At 43.0% G+C, this 17,387-nt stretch overlaps 1 protein-coding gene across 2 annotated transcripts in view; it reads right to left on the bottom strand.

The window, feature by feature from the left end:
- Positions 1-17,387, bottom strand: part of TMEM266 (transmembrane protein 266) — a 125,880-nt gene that overhangs the window by 71,145 nt on the left and 37,348 nt on the right. For both annotated transcript variants that reach the window (XM_011282990.4, XM_045058980.1), the window contains exon 2: positions 2,807-2,936. In XM_011282990.4, coding sequence (XP_011281292.1) covers positions 2,807-2,844 — 38 coding nt within the window. In that variant the 5' untranslated portion in view covers positions 2,845-2,936. The remainder of the gene's footprint in view (positions 1-2,806; positions 2,937-17,387) is intronic.

Raw genomic sequence — 17,387 nt, 5'->3', positions numbered from 1 at the left:
AGAAAGAAAAATGGTGTGGATGGAGAGGAATAAAAATTAAATATTTGGGGAAACACTGAGAGGTCAGTTTGAATACTGAAGTGGCAGCCAGTCTTGGCAGCTGTGCCTGGGCTCTGGTGCCCCATCTCTAATGCTGACTTCCATTGGGCTTCTCTACAGCCTCAGTTTCTCCAACTGAAACACACAGGTAAAACAGAGGCTCCTTAAGGGCCATTCTTTCTTATGCTACAGTCTGATATGGATATGAAATATGGGGCACCAAGTGGGGGGAGGAGCTCTGCAGGGACAAGTTCCTACATTCGGGTGGGGGACTCTAAATTCTAGACTTTTCTTTTCCAACCATCACTGAAATCTAACCAGTAATACACAGTGGCAGTTATCCAGGAAGTTTAGAGCTGAATTTGCCTATTGCTCATTTGATTGAATCATCCAGATAATTGAGGAAATAGTGGGATTTTTATTTGAATGCCCCAGGATGGCAGCCTAAACTACCTGGATTCACCAAGTAATTTCCAATGCCCCAATTCTCTTTGGTAGGCATTATTTAAACCTTTGCTTTTTGCTACCTGTCAAGCACAGATAATAGTACTCATCATTGTATGACATTTATAAAATGACTCAAGATCTTTAGACAGAACAGTCATAGGATAGGAGGCTTCTGTGTTTCTCAACAACTGAAATACAAGTGGTGGGTGTTCAGTGGGGGAATCCTGGCTCCTCCAGGTATTTCCAAAAAAGTAGATGCTGAGTTGGGGTGCCTGGGTGGCTCAGTCAGTTAAGCATCTGACTTTGGCTCAGGTCATGATCTCACAGCTTGTGAGTTTGAGCCCCACATTGGGCTCTGTGCTGACAGCTTGGAGCCTGGAGCCTGCTTCAGATTCTGTCTCCCTATCTCTCTGCCCCTCCCCCACTCACACTCTCAAAAAATAAACATTAAAAAATTTTTTTTGAAAAGTAGATGCTGGGTTGAATTTGTTGTTTTCTCTTGGACTACTCAAGGAAACTACGGGTGGCTTAACTGAACAGACAGAACTTTTTGATTAATGGGATGTTCATTGAGGGCTAGGGTGAGTTTCTGAGACTAATAGGATGTGGCTCTGAGAAGCAGGGAACAGGGTACTACTGCCTTTCTTGTTCTCTGTTACCCTCCTGCCAGTGGCCATAGCAGCCAGCACCATCTCTGGTCATGTGGTCATCTCAACAGGAGGAAACAAGGCCTCCCTTGGTAGGACTGAGGGTCCCACAGTTCATAGCCTGGGTATTGATACAAACCTCTGGTCCTGGATATGAAGAACAGCATGATGGACAACATGTATTAATGGCCCCATTCTTCACCCCTCCCTTTGCCATGTGACTCCATAGAACTACTCCCATCAGAAAGAAGAGTGTGTTTTTCCTCCCTTGATTCTGTGTTTTTTTTTTTTTAATTTTTAAAAATACTTATTTATTTTTGAGAGGGAGCTGGAGCAGGGGGAGAGAGAGGGAGACAGAGAATTCAAAGCAGGCTCTACAATGTCATCGTAGAGCCCGACGCAGAGCTTGAACCCATGAACTGTGAGATCATGACCTGAACCAAAATCAACAGACACTCAACTGACTGAGCCACCCAGGTGCCCCATGGGTTCAGTTTTATGATCTGTTTTGGTCAAAGGGATGTCATGTTAGCAGACATGACACAAGCAGAGGCATGAAAAGACACTTGAATTTCTGCTTGTGATTTTGTGTATCTGATATTGCCATTAGAAGGTGACCAGTCTAGCCTAGGGGAGGCTGAGAGGCACCTTGAGCAGAATCCAGTTTCACCTAGATCAGCTGACAGAAGTCAAGCCCCATATCTGAGAGTGATCCCAGATTGGTGGAACTATCTAGCTGGCTACCCCAAACATAAAGTGATAAATACTTATTGCTGTATTCTATTCAGGTACCATGGTTGGTTGGTACACAGCATTACTGTGGCAATAGATAATGGGTTCCTGCTCCAGATGACAGCAGCCAGTCCCATAAACAGGCAGGCTGGGGCAGTGTGGTGTAACAGAAAGATTGCTGTTCTCATCTTGGTATTTTTGCCAACGTGTTGCAGGACACAAATGAGTGACCACTTTGCTGGTATTTGGTAAGACTAGGTGGTGGTCAATGTGGCGTCTTAGATTTTGGGAACTGAAAGCACTTCTCCCTTACAAGTTCTGCCCTTGGTTTCATAAAGCCTGCTTTTAGAAACCCTCTCACGATTTCTAAATTTCCTTGCCAATTCTCATTTTGTTAATTCACCTTAAGTACTTCCTAATCTTATCTTGAGGTTTGCTTTTGAAGTTTTCCTCATTTTCTGAGGCCTCCTACTAGAGGAAGTGTGTTTAGTGGTTGTCTGAATCAGAAGATCCTGTCTTATGGAAAATTCATAGCAACAGTTTTGGACTGCAGAATTCCTCTGTTTTTGTTTTTTTTGTTTTTTGTTTTTTTTTAAGAGAAAGAGGGGCAGGAGTAGAGGGAGAAAGAGAGAATCTTAAGCAGGCTTCACGCTCAGTGTAGAGCCTGATGCAGGGATCGATCTTATGACCACAAGCCCAAACCAAGAGTCATACTCTTAACCGACCAAGCCACCCAGGTGCCCCATCCTTTGCTCTTTCAAACCAAAAACTGAGATGACATTAGTGGGGCAACTCAGAAAAAGCTTAAATGTGAGGTTCAAGGACAAAGTCACCTGGAACGCCTCCATCTACATAGGGCTGAGGAAGAAACTGTTGGTTGCACCCATGATTCTGAATTACCAACTCAGCATCCACAGAGAGGAGATCCTGGTGTTACTTACTGTGGATTGGTCATGTTGAAAGATGCAACCAGAGCCATGGGTTTTCTTGGTGTCTACTGTGGCTCAGCTGTCTTGAAGCTTGCTGTCAGCATTTCTAAGCGTGAGTTCTTACAAGACATAAAAATGGTACCTTGAAAACAAATAATTGAATGGTAGGAATTTATCACACTCAGATGTCAAACCAAAGTCCTCCTAAGCTCATCTAAAAATGGAAGTCCTTAGAACTTTGTTCCATACAGCACTTTTCTTCAAAGTTATGTTTGAACACAGTACATGTTGAAAAGATTCTTACAATTACCCTATGGTAGAATAGGCAGAAATTTTTTTCAGAGATGAACAAATAAGTCAAGAATGACAAAATGACTTTTCTGTGTCACACACAGATAATGGAAGAGCTAGACTGGACCCAGTTTTTCTGACTTTTCATCTATAGTTCTTTCCACCAAATAGCCATGCCTAAGCAAACCATGGTAATGTTCTACTCCAGCTTTGGGAATCTTAAAAATCTGAAGTGTCTTCCCACAAGGAGAGAGGCAGCATACCCTGGAGCCAGACTGCCTGGGGTCAGAACCCAGCTCCCACTTATAAGCCTTGTCACCCTGGGTAAATTCCTTAACCCCTTTGTTCCCAGTTTCTCCACCTATAAAATAACAATGAAAACAGGACTAACTAAATGAGTTAATGCTTGTGAAACACTTAGAATAGTGCCTGGCATGTAGTGTTGGCTTGTATTATCACAAGTATTATTTTATAAATTTAGATTACAGTCTGTTGAATCTGAGCACATTCCAAAACATTTGGATGGCTGGGTGTAAGATTTCCTCTTAAAATTTGGATGAGGTAAACAGAATATACTTTTCTATAAACCACTGCTATGGCACCACCTGGAAGTCTTCTAAGAGACAGTAACGATCTGGCAAAAAGTACACAAAGAGACAGATCCGGGTTCTGGGTGATTGTGTACAAGTTACAACAGAGAGTATTCCAATCCTTGTGGAGACTGTCTCCTATTGCAAAATGCTTTTCCTGCAAGGCAGCAACATGAGAGCAACCCCCTCTCTGAATCCCAAAGCTCAGCAATTAGAGGCACTTGAACGGGAGAGACAATCATGTAAAAGGAAAAGACGCTCCCAGGGTGAAAAGTATCAGGAGATGGTTGGTAAATCTGCAAAGTGGGGAAGCTCCTTCAAGTTCAGTGTAATTAAGAAGTGACAGTTGAAGTTAAAAGTACTTGAGGAAATTTTGGGGAAGTCTTACAGTAGTTACTCTAAGAGAGATGGGGAACTCTAAGAGAGTAGTTACTCTAAGAGAGATGGGGAAGAGAGATGGGGAACTTTCTAAAATTAGAAGGGCTTCAATATATGAAGCCACCGTTTCCATATCAGATGGATGTGGGGCAAAAAAAGAAAGGGACAACCACATGTAGTAAGACGGTTCTGAACATTAGAATCAAAACTCTTCTTTACAGTATTGGGAATTGTGAATTAATTGTATACTAAGCTTTATACACATACATATACATATTATTCCATAATAGAGACATCGTCGGTCTCAATCTTTTTTGTTCTCTTTATAAAGCCTGAAGCTAAGAAACACCCTGGTAGGAAGACTGGTCATGTGGAGTGCTTCAACTCAACTGACAACGAAGCCAAGATCAAGGTACCCACACATGGGAGACCAGCTGAGCAATGCCCCCTTCCAGAATGGGGTTTTCACAAGTTGTATCTCCAAGTGAACACTTTACATGTTTCATAAGGTATTAACCCTATGAAGGACATAACAGGAAGATCTTTGCTCTTATGGACCTTCCAGTCTGGTTGGGCTGACAAGTTTGAAACACACAAAACTTGAAATTTTGTGTGTGCCCTTGGTAGTGAATGAGTAAAAATGGATAGATCTATATAAATAAAAAAAACACCAACTACTGCAGTAATATAGTATGGTCAATGATGAGGGAAACAAAGGCAGAAGGAAATGGCAGGTAAAATTAAATTTCCTTATAACTTGCAGCCCATTGGCAATACTTGAGGGAGGCAGAGTAAAAAGTTTCCCCAGGAACTTCACTGTCTTAATGCTAATGATTTGCTAGAGGGAAAAACAACCTTAGCGTGACAATAGCTAGGCCTCAGGGATCCCGTGAGTCTTTCTTAGCATATGAAAATCTCCTGGACTTCCCCCAACTCCTAGTTATGTAAGCAGTCTCTCCTCAAGGTCCTGGGCAGTTCTTCCTGCCCAGGGGTCCTGTTCCCATGCTTCAATAAAATCACCTTTTTGCACCAAAGATCTCTTCAAGAATTCTTTCTTGGCTGTCGGGTCCGTACCCCACGAACCCGACTATCACCCCTAAAACCTCATCAGCCAATAGAAAAGAAAATTATTTTTAAAAATTCTTTGACTTTTTAGGAAGGAAAATTCCAAATATACATTATTACAGGGAATTACAAAAAGGACTTCCAGTTACCTATCACCTAACTTCAACAGTCATCAACTCATGGATAGTCTTGTTTTCTCTATATTCCTGCCCATTCCTCACCCCTCATGATGTCATTTCATTCATCTATAAGCATTTCAGTATGTAGCTTAAAGGATAAGGAATCCATTTAAAAGATATACCATAAAATCGTCAATGCTCCTAAGCCAGCAATATTTTCTTAATATTGTTAAATATCCAGGCATTGTTCACATTTCCCCATTTGTCCTGTAACTTTTTTAAGGTTTATTAAGTCAGAAGCCAAATGAGGACCACATGTTATGACTGGTTAATATATCTCTTAAGTCTCATTGAATCTGTAGGTTTCCCCCTCTATCTCATTTTTTTCCATGCAATTTATTGGAAAAACTGGGTCATCTGTTCCAAAAGTTTCCCAGTCTGGATTATGGTAACTGTAACTCTTTCATGTCATGTTCCTGTCCTCTACTTTTCCTGCAGTTTTTAGTTAATCTATAGACTTCAATCAGATTCAGGTTCAATTTTTTTTTTTTTTTTGCAAGACTGCATAGGCATGAAAGTGTCATGACTTTCATCAGGAGATACATGTCTTCTTCTTCTTCTTTTTTTTTTTTTTAAGATTTTATTTTTAAAATACACCTAATGTGGGGCTCGAACTCACAACCCTGAGATCAAGACTCACATGATCCACCAACTGAGCTAGACAGATGCCCTAGGAGATACTATACATAATATCTTCTTGTTCCTCTTTTTTGTGATATTAACAGACATTGATGATCACTTCCCAGATCCATAAATTCATTAGGATTTGCAAAAGGGGCATATTATGATTTGTATCATTCCTTCTTCATTTATCAGCTTCTATGAAAACAAATTCCTCCTCACCAACTATTTGATTCCTCTAACATACATTTCACATAGAAAAGAAAGGATAAATGCTTAACTTCTTCTGTTTATTGATTTTCAAAATAATTAATTGGTATCGTTTATCCTCCAAACTTATCAATGAGATATTTTTTTGTTTTCCACAGCATCATGGATTTAACCATTCACTCAGCAGGGGTGGAGTCAAAGAGCAGACTCCCTGGTAAGCAGAACGGTAGTTTCCTGAGGAGATGTGGGAGTGGGTGAGAAATGACTGGCATCTCCAGTACAAGATAAAGATGAGGCAGGAGAGAGGGTAAATCATATTTGGATGGACAGTGAGTAGGTGTGGGACCCAAGGAATTTAACAAAAATCCCCTACCCTTGGACAAGCAGAGCAAGACTAACTCCATTTTGTGCTACACCCATTATCTCATGTATAACCCCCACATGACCTACTTATTGCTTAAGACACTCCCCCACCCTAGTCAAGCCGCTGAGCACACCTTTACTGGAAACCGGCTCATTTAGGAATTCGGAACCCCTAACCGCCAAAGAATGTAAACCCCGCCTTTTGCCCGCCAAACTTGCGCGCCAATTCTGACCAGAGTGATAGGCTAGTTCAAACAGTTACTATAGGGTAAATTGTAATTCAATTGGCCACCTGCGTGTGGACTGACATGACTATGCAACTTTCTGTGTGTGTTACAATCTCATTGGCCACTGGCCCCTATAAAACTGCTACGCCTCTTAACCTAGGGGTCCAAGTCCCTGCTCCACTGTGTCGGGTATACTTGGGCCCAAGCTCGAACTTGCAATAAACCCTCGTGCGTTTGCATCGGTATTGGCTCCTTGGTGGTCTCTTGGATTTGAAATCGGGGGCATTACAGTAGGCTGCTTCAGTCAGTGGTTTTGATCCTTAACAAGCAGCACATTTTAGAAAGCAAGTTCCTTGAAGGTGATGTTATTTAAAAATAATATTCTCCAAATAAAATAACCCCCAAAGCACAAGCCTAGCATGAAGCAGGTGTAGTCTAGCACTCTATAAATGAACATCTGAAGTGCAAACCTGCTGTCTCATAAACCTAGTAAAAGCAGAAGAGAAAACCTGTTTTGGATTTACAGGGTCTGGCTATGGTGGGTGGTGAGGCTGCTTTTTTGACTTTAGCAAAATCCCAGTTTCTTCCACTTGTTGCTCATTCGTCTTTGTAATTACCAATATCATTTGCTTGCTCCAGCCAGATCTGCAAAACTCAAGCTGGCATCCTAGGAATTTTAAACCTGAAAAAGGCTTCTAAAATCAAGTTGTCAGTTCCCTCACTTAACAGGTGAAAAAGTCCATAATACAGCTCACCTGTCCCCAGAGGCACCCAGGTCAATTCCTCATCCCTTACTTGTGTAACAGCCCGATGGCATATGTGACCTGCTTTAATATGCATCCCATTCAGGTTTCCAAGCCTGGTTTACTCAGAATCATCTGGGGGCCTTTGGAGATGTATAGATTCTTAGGCTACCCTGCAGAAATGCTGAATCATAATTCTGCAGGTAGAGTTTGAGAATCTTTTCTTAAGTTCCTCAGGTGTTTCTGACATGCAACCACTCTATTTGACTCTGTATCAACGTTCTCAAACTTTCCATTTCACCAGAATCACCTGGAAAAGATTATTGGCCCCACCCACAAGCTTTCTAATTTAGTATGTCTGGGGTGGGAGCCTGAGAATTCATATTTTCAACAAATTCCCAGGGGATACTGGTTTGCTGATGCACAGACCACGTTCTGATCTTCTGAATCATAAACTGTACTTGAGGTAAAGATGGCATTTTTATCCCTATTTAGCAGATGGAATTTACTGGCTGCAAAGCTACTGTGGTGGAACTGTCAGTAGAACCTACCTGGTCCAGGCTGAAAGAGACTGAGTATATCAGTTGGGAATACTTTCATTTGCAAGTAACAAATATCTGACTAACAGTGACTTAGGCAGTGAAGACTTAAAATTTTTTTTTTGAGAGAGAGGGAGACAGAGGGGCCAGGGGGGACGGGGGTGGGGGGGGTGGGGGTGGGGAGAGGGGGAGAGAAAGAGGGGAGGGAAGAGGGGAGGAGGGGGAGGGGGGAGAGGGGGAGGGAGAGGGAAAGGGAGAGGAGAGAAGGAGGAGAGGGAGGGAGAGGAGAGAAGGAGGAGAGGGAGGGAGAGGAGAGAAGGAGGAGAGGGAGGGAGAGGAGAGAAGGAGGAGAGGGAGGGAGAGGAGAGAAGGAGGAGAGGGAGGGAGAGGAGAGAAGGAGGAGAGGGAGGGAGAGGAGAGAAGGAGGAGAGGGAGGGAGAGGAGAAAAGGAGGAGAGGGAGGGAGAGGGGGAGAGGGAGGGAGAGGGGGAGAGGGAGGGAGAGGGGGAGAGAGAGGGAGAGGGGGAGAGAGAGGGAGGGAGAGGGGGAGAGGGAGAGAGAGAGGGAGGGGGGAGGGGGGAGAGAGAGAGGGAGAGAGAGAGGGAGGAGAGGGAGGAGAGAGAGAGAGAGAGAGAGAGAGAGAGAGAGAGAGAGAGAATCTTAAGTAGGCTCCATGCTTATTAGGACAGAGCCTGGCATGGGGCTCGATTTGATGATCCTGGGATCACAACCTGATCTAAAATCAAGAATCAGGGGCGCCTGGGTGGCGCAGTCGGTTAAGCGTCCGACTTCAGCCAGGTCACGATCTCGAGGTCCGTGAGTTCGAGCCCTGCGTCGGGCTCTGGGCTGATGGCTCAGAGCCTGGAGCCTGTTTCCGATTCTGTGTCTCCCTCTCTCTCTGCCCCTTCCCCATTCATGCTCTGTCTCTCTCTGTCCCAAAAATAAATGGACGTTGAAAAAAAAAATTAAAAAAAAATAAATAAAATAAAATCAAGAATCAGACGTTCAACTGACTGAGCCACCCAGGTGTCCCATCTTAAGTAGCAAGAAGTCTGGAGGCTGTGGCTCTCTGATATTACCAAGGACTCAAACTCTTTTCATCTTTCCCCAATCCTCTGTGTGATGCATTACTCCTACTTTATGCCCTGTGGTTGTAGAATGGCTACTGTAGCTCCAGCTTGCACACCAGCTTCACACAAGAAAGAACCAAAGGCTTTCTCCTATTTTATTCTGCAGGAATGATCTTTCCAAGCCCTGTAGCCAACATCTCCTGATGTCTCTTTGGGCAGAGGTGGGTCACATGGTCGCATGGCTGCAAAGGAGTCTGGGACAATGGGCAGCTGGCCAAAGGAGTAAGGGGTGATATGAGAGCCTAGTTCAGTCATAATTCATCCCTTGGGGCTGGGTATATCGTTTCCATAAACAAATCTCCATTTCTCAGCAAGTAAGCAGTGGGAAGGAGCAGTTGCATGCATAACTAATTGTCTGCCAGGCCAGGTTTGAACACTTCTGATATGGTTCTGAGGCTCAGCTGGATAAGTTTCCTGGGTCTCCAAACAGACTGACCAAATATTGGTAAATGGCTGGCAGGAAGTATAAAGGATGTGCTCTCATAAAATCTCAGGGTTCTTTTATTTAGAAAGCATTGCATGTGTGTAAGGTTCAGTTTTGACATCACCAAGCTTGCTGTAGAATCTGTCCCTAGGGAGAAGCCACTGAGTGCTGGCACCTTTCATGGACATGATGTTCCACACCCCCAGGAGGAGAATGTTGTGTTTCTTGTGCTGAATGAGAAAGGTTTCTGTATAACAACACAAGGTCATCCTTGTTGTTGCCTTGACCTATTAATACCTTGCTCCATTAACAAGGAACTAAAATGAAGACAATCAATCATGTATCCAAGCATTCTCCCACTCTAATCTCCAGTCTTTTGTAAAATTCTTAGCTACCAAATGAGTGGGCAGGGAGCCCACAGTGGCTGTCGTTTCTAGGTGGAGCACAGTGTCTTATGGACACCTCTAACTTTCTATTGTTTGCTCTTCTTCACTTAGACAGTGATGCAGCCTATCAATTATTATGAGTCTCATCAAGTATGGGAAACATAAAACAAGATCATGCAAAACTAGACCAAATCATCCCAAATTACTTGAGTGTTCTGAGAAGAGAATCAAGAAGACTGTTATCATAATCTTTCCATTTTTCTCAATATTTTTTCCTAACAAACACTCCCCTAAATTGAACATACCGTATCCCTGCTGGGACAAAAGATCCACTGCCTTCTCATCCTTAGCTAGCCTGGACAGAAAAGGATGCCACCTAGCAGGCACTCCTCAACCCCAGCCTGATGTCATTTTCCCTCTGGAATTCTGCAGAACTTCTGGAAAACTCCATCATCTATGATTTGGGGAAGTACCAACAATGAGGTAGAGCTGTAATGGCTGCCCTGTTATCCCTTCCCCATCTTCCTGGGTCAAGCAAATCTTTATTTATTTATTTATTTATTTATTTACATTTATTCATTTTTGAGAGACAGAGAGAGACAGAACATGAGCAGGGAAGGGTCAGGGAGAGAGGGAGATACAGAATCCGAAGCAGGCTCCAGGCTCTGAGCTGTCAGCACAGAGCCCAACACGGGGCTCGAACCCATGAACCATGAGATCATGACCTGAGCCAAAGTGGGACACCTAACTGACTGAGCCACCCAGGTGCCCCCGGGTCAAGCAAATCTTAAGTGTATATGCCCCACTTTGCAAATCTCCAAAGCAATATTTTGCTTTATATGATATTAATTAAAATAGATTAAGAAGCCAGATATAATTAATTTTGCCACTAAATTCTACATGACACCAGGCAAGTGACCATTCTTACGTAAACAGAGGGGAGAAAGTCCTCTTCCTTCAATACCTTTTCTACTGCAAATGGTGTGATGTAAACGTCATCCTCATTCTTTACCCTCCCTATATCAATATCTCCTTTGTTACAGACTGAATGTTTTTGTCCCACCTCAAGAGTCCTATGTTGAAATCTTAATCCTAATGATGGTATTAAGATATAGGTCTTTGGGGGTGCCTGGGTGGCTCAGTTGGTTGAGCATCCAACTTTGGTTCAGGTCATGATCTCATGGCTCGTGGGTTCAAGCCCCATGTCGGGCTGTGTGCTGACAGCTCAGAGCCTGGAGCTTGCTTTGGATTCTGTGTCTCCCTCTCTCTGCCCCTCCCCTGCTCATGCTCTGTCTCCCTCTTCCTCTCTCTCTCAAAAATAAATATTAAAGAAAAAAAGATATAGATCTTTGGAAGGTAATTACGTCTTGGGGGTAGTGCCCTCACAAATGGGATTAGTACAGTTATAGGAAAAGACACTTGGCCATGTGAGGATACGAGAATACAGCTGTCTGCAAACCAGGAAGAGAGCTCTCACAAAATACCAGATCTGCCATCACCTTAATTTTGGACTTCCCAGCCTCCAGAACTGTGAGAAATAAACATTTGTGGAAGTCATCCAGTCTATGGTATTATATTACAGCAGCCTGAACGGACCAAGATAGTTCCATAAATTTTCATTGCCCTTTTACCCTGTCTCTGGGTTTGGCCATGTGACTTGCTTTGTCCAAGTATATTGGAAGCTGTGATGGTTAATTTTATGTGTCCCCTTAATATTGATATTAATAATATCAATTCTATCATAAAAGGATAAACATGATTTCTAGGTATGTCTGTGGAGGTGTTTTTGGATGAGATTGACATTTGAATTGGTAGACTGAGTAAAGTAGGTTGCCCTCCTCAATATGGGTGGGCCTCATCCAATCTGTTGGAAGGCCTGAATGGAATACAAGGTTGAGTAAGAAAGAATTCTTTCTCTCTGCCTCACTGTCTTTGCATTGGGACATCAGTCTTCTGCTCTGACTCAGACTCAAACTTATACTAGTGGCTCTCTTGGCTAGACTTCTCAGCTTCCATAACCATGTGAGTCAATTCCTTGTAATAACTCTCTTTATTGATACACACACACACACACACACACACACACACACACACACACACACACAGTATTGGTTCTGTTTCTCTGTAGTACCCTAATATATGGGCAAACATGAAAAGCACTCACATGATTGGGCTGGACCTCTCACTTGTCCGTCACCATGACAACATACACACCCAGGGCTGACCTGCTGGAGGATGCCTAACTGCCTCATTCAAGGCCAGCCACAGACAGTTGCCCCCCAGATATGTGAGTGAGCTCAGTTAAGACCAAAAGACTCACCTAGCTATCCCCAGCCTAGCTAGCCACCTAGCTATTGAATCCAGACCCATGAGTTAAATAAAGTTTTTTAAAAAAATTCTTTATTTACTAGCATCTTTAGCATCAGTTCTTTATTAGCATCTCCCATGTTCTAGGAACAATACTAAAATAAACACTGACATTATTATGATAAATGAGACATGGTCACGGCACTCAAACTTGTGGGCTAGTGATGGAGACAGATGCACAGATAGAAATTAAAATTCAAAAAGGTGAGAAATAATGAAACATTACAAGAGTGTTTTGAAAGCTGTAAATTTCTTTATAAATATTAAGTAACTTATGATTCCTCACACTGGCAGGCATAATTCCCTTCTTCCTTCAGCCATCTGTCAAGGGAAGGCTTGGTTTTTTTAAGCCCACCAAGTTCGGGTATAGTTTATTATGTGATATTACTGTGGCAATAGATCACTGGTACATTATAGACAAATGTCCACTGCAACACATAAAATACAAAGATGTATATTTTTATTTTATTTTTAAAATCTTTATTTTTGAGAGAGAGAGAGAGAGAGAGAGAATGAGCAGGGGAGGGGCAGAGAGAGAGGGGGACAGAGGATCTGAAATGGGCTCTGTGCTCACAGCAGCAAGCCCAATGTGGGGCTCGAACTCGTGAACTGTGAGATTATGACCTGAGCCGAAGTTGGATGCTCAACCGACTGGGCCACCCAGGAGCCCCAGTGTATGTTTTTAAAACACAAAACTTCCCTCCATCTTCCTTATTAACCTTTCGTATCTCAGTTGAGGTCCCTATGTTAGCACCCAGGTATAGAAATCCTTGCTCAGAATAATGTAAGCATGTATTCACATATACAGGCCAATTTTTGTGGGTTTGTGCTTAACAAAAAAAAAAACACCACCTTTGCAATTTGCTTTTAGCACATATCAACATATAAGGACATCCTTTCTGGTCAATAAAGATTTACATTTTTTCTAACTTCTTAATTCACATATATACACACATGCACATATATAACTTTACATAAATTGCTTGTCATAAAATTCAAGTTTTTAGTGATGCTTGCATCCCCTATATTACCTGCCTTACTATTGTCCTCCCCCAACAGACCTATGTGCACACACACATAACCATGTTAAACCTATGTGTATCTTTCCTTACTATTCTGTGTGCTTATATAATTACACAAATGGTTGTTTTATTTAAAAATATATATTATTCAGGGGCACATAGGTGGCTCCATCCATTAAGTCTGACTTCAGCTCAGATCATGATCTCACAATTCTAGGAGTTCGAGTCCCACATTGAGCTCTGCATTGACAGCATGAAGCCTGCTTTGGGTTCTCGGTTTTCCTCTTTACCCACCCCTGCGTGTGCACATGTGTGCATGTTCTCTCTCTCTCTCTCTCTCTCTCTCTCTCTCTCTCTCTCAAAAATAAACATTAGAAGATGTATATATATATTATTCATACTTACCTACTTCCCCCCCCCCCCCACTCAATATCTGGTAGAAACCCCCTCTCCCAAGTCAAGCAGAAAACTCTCATTGTTTAATTAATGGTTGTATAGTATTTCAAGGTGTAGATGTGCCACAATTTAGTTAACAATTTACCCACTGATGGGCAGTTTTTGTTTTTTTGGCCACTGTGGAAAATGCTACAATAAACATCCTTGTATACATTTCAATTTGTATTTATTTTTAATTTATTTTTAATGTTTATTTATTATTAAGAGACTGAGAGAGACAGAGCATGAGCATGGGAGAGGCAGAAAGAGGGGGAGACACAGAATCTGAGCAGGCTCCAGGCTCTGAGCTATCAGCACAGAGCCAGACACAGGGCTCGAACTCACAAACCATGAGATCATGGCCTGAGCCGAAGTCTGACACTTAACCGACTGAGCCACCCAGGTGCCCCATTTGTATTTATTTTTTTTTTTTATTTTTTTTTCAACGTTTATTTATTTTTGGGACAGAGAGAGACAGAGCATGAACGGGGGAGGGGCAGAGAGAGAGGGAGACACAGAATCGGAAACAGGCTCCAGGCTCCGAGCCATCAGCCCAGAGCCTGACGCGGGGCTCGAACTCACGGACCGCGAGATCGTGACCTGGCTGAAGTCGGACGCTTAACCCACTGCGCCACCCAGGCGCCCCTATTTGTATTTATTTTTAATTGGATGGGATAGATTCTCAGGAGTGGCATTAATAGGATGAAGAGTATATATTTAAAATTTTCGTACTTAAAACAAGATTGCTTTCCAAAGGACTGTAATACTTCATACTACACAGCAATTCTTTGAGGGAAGAGTCTAAATCATTCACAAGCTGTTGAGGGTGGCTGTGAACCAGATAAGTCCACATACTTGCTTAATTATACCCTCTTCTCCATGTATCACTAGAGTAAAAACAGAAAACAAAGGTGAAAGCAAAACTAGTAATATATATCTTTATACCACAACATACTCAGGTGACTTAGGGACCATCCTGTCACAGTATTCCTATGAGTTGTTTTAGCAACACTCAATCCCCTGGGAATCCTACTTTCTTCCTTGTGCCACAAACCCTAACCATCCAAAGCAAACCAATCAAATAACCAGTTTCTGGGTTCCCTCTAGTGCCCTAGTGCCCATCCCCTGCTTACTGCCAGGGCTTATAAGCTGGCAAAGAGAAGGAGTAAAATTATGGTGAGTTTAAACTACATATAGCTCCTAACCAACTAGATATATTCTCAAAGGAGAAGAAATTTAGGAAGAGTCACTCTCTTTTTTAATAACTTGAGTAGATCAATATATAGGATAGTGCCCAAAACATTACCAGAAACTGTCAGAAGGTGACACCAGAATTTCCTGAAGTTGTCCCCTTCAGTGTTGTGCTCTCCTGTCCTCACCTGCAGAGAAGTCAGGTCTCCTTTCACAGATCATAGGTCTTTGCATGATCACAATGGTCAAAATGTTGGCCAATGGCTCATCTGAACACCAGCGGCACAGTGTCCATTGGCACTAAGCTGGGGTTCTGTTTTAGGTCAGGATTTGGGGAGAGGTACCATCACCAATACCTCTCTTTGGAGAACCCAAGTCTTTTTGAAGGCTCCCAATTTTGAGCTATCCCTTTATATGATGTAGTAGTGTCATATAGATACAATGGTGCATACATCTCCTGGGATGCTGAAAAGATAGCACTTCCTTCTAAACAGCACTGTATATTTTAAAAGGGTAGAGACTGGAGCAAATGCAAGTCAAGGTGTCTACTACATGACTTTATATTGGTCAGGACCCCTCAGAGAACAGGCATTTATAGAGATCCCAGGAAGGGCAAAGCTTGGTGCTGGGTACTGGGATGCAACATGGTCTAAGGCCATCCCTGCTCTCAAGCTTTCAATCTCACCAGATGAAAGTTTCCAAAGCAGCAATATGTGGATAATGATTGAAGAGGACATGTACAGAGTGAAGGTGTGGCAAGAATAAGGAAAAGGAAGGCAGCATGGGCTGTACAATTGAAAAGGCACTGGTTCTTCACATGGATGTGGTGACCTGGCCTTGTCCTGGACCATTTATCCAGTCAGTGGCAGAAGAAAAAAGAGAACACCAGCTTTCTGGCCTCAAGGCCAAGGGTGTCCACTAGAGGCTCTAGCTGCATCAGACCTGAGACCCACCTACAGAGCTTGTCTAAAATGCAGATTCCTGAGTCACTCTAGTTATCCTGATCCAGGTAGCCAGGAACTGGAGTTTCCTGGGAGTCCTGCCTCACTAACTGCCCCCCCCCCACCATTGGCTTTACTTTTATGTCCCTCCTTCAAGAACCACAATCAGAGTTAATTACACAAACACCTCCAGGCTTCAGTTCATTCCAGTGCACTCTGCTGTCAACCCTCTGTAAACCTACTACCATTCCCAGCTTGTGTGCACTTAGTAAATCCTCCATCAGCTCTAGAAGCGCCTGGCCCTGAGCTCATTTTGCTGGCTTCAATAGTCTTTTCTTATCTGCCTTCAACTCAGAACAAACTACAGATATTCTCACCAAAGTTTACATTCAGGCTCAGAAAACACAATAAAACAACTCCAAGACCCCAACTGGTCAAAACACCCACCTGGGCTCTTCACGCAGTTCAGACTGCGTGGGACAGAGGTTTGGAAACTAGGGAAAATCCCTTAGAGCCCAGTTTTGCCACTGGGATGACATGTGACTGATCCACCTCAGGCACTGTCACAGTATGTCGTTTGGTCCTGGTATGTGACAAAGTAGGACTGCACGTGAGAAAATTTTTTACTGTTACTACCACATATCATTGTCTCTAAGAAGCCATCAATGTAAGGTACAGAGTCAATTTAATAACAGCCTGTCAATGAAAAAAAACTTACATACTGTCACATTAAATCTGTGCATCAACTGTAAGACCCTGGTGGTTTCAATATAGGGGAAATATTAATTCAGTGATAGCACTGAAGGTTGTGAATCTGGTGCTACTGTTAATATTGAACATTTAAAACATAAGACGATAAAAAATAAATATAAACTGAGTATCAGGATATCTGAGGAAGAAGGAAGTCTAGAGCCACCTTACAAACCCAGCCTTCTGGTAATTGGCTAAAACGGCCAAAAAGCAAAGGGAAGGGAGAGAGGGAACTCATATGTAAAGGTACAGAAGGGGACAACGAGACCCTAACAGCCAAGAGAGAATCAATTTGAGGAACCATCTCACTGAGACTCCTAATCTGGAAGGGTAGGGGAGGTCTCTTGGGAGAGCCAAGGGATAGATGTGGCTGCCACACCGGAGGCAACTTTAATATCCACTATCAGCACTGCCCCCAGGCTGCAGAAGTGGGCTGCAAAAGAAACACTTAACATGGCCTTAGCTGCTCTGCAATCTGTTCCTCTGACCCAGTTTCTAAGTGGTGTAGACTTGCTCAGGTGTACCTACAGGGGTAGGTCCAATCACGGAAGAGCTTAGGGCCAATGCTACCCTTGAGGGCTTTTCTCCAAAGTGGCTGTTCAAGTGGGAAGTAGGGAACTGTCAGGAACCAAAGAGTGACTTCTGTCCAACTTCCAACGGAACAGGATGTCCTTCCAGCTCAGAGGACAGAGATACAGGGAAGAGCCCAGTCACAGCCTCACTCTGAGGGGTGCAGACAAGG

The sequence above is a fragment of the Felis catus genome, chromosome B3, assembly GCF_018350175.1.
Source record: "Felis catus isolate Fca126 chromosome B3, F.catus_Fca126_mat1.0, whole genome shotgun sequence".
Classification (NCBI taxonomy): Eukaryota; Metazoa; Chordata; class Mammalia; order Carnivora; family Felidae; genus Felis; species Felis catus.
This window is presented reverse-complemented; position numbering and strand designations above follow the sequence as displayed.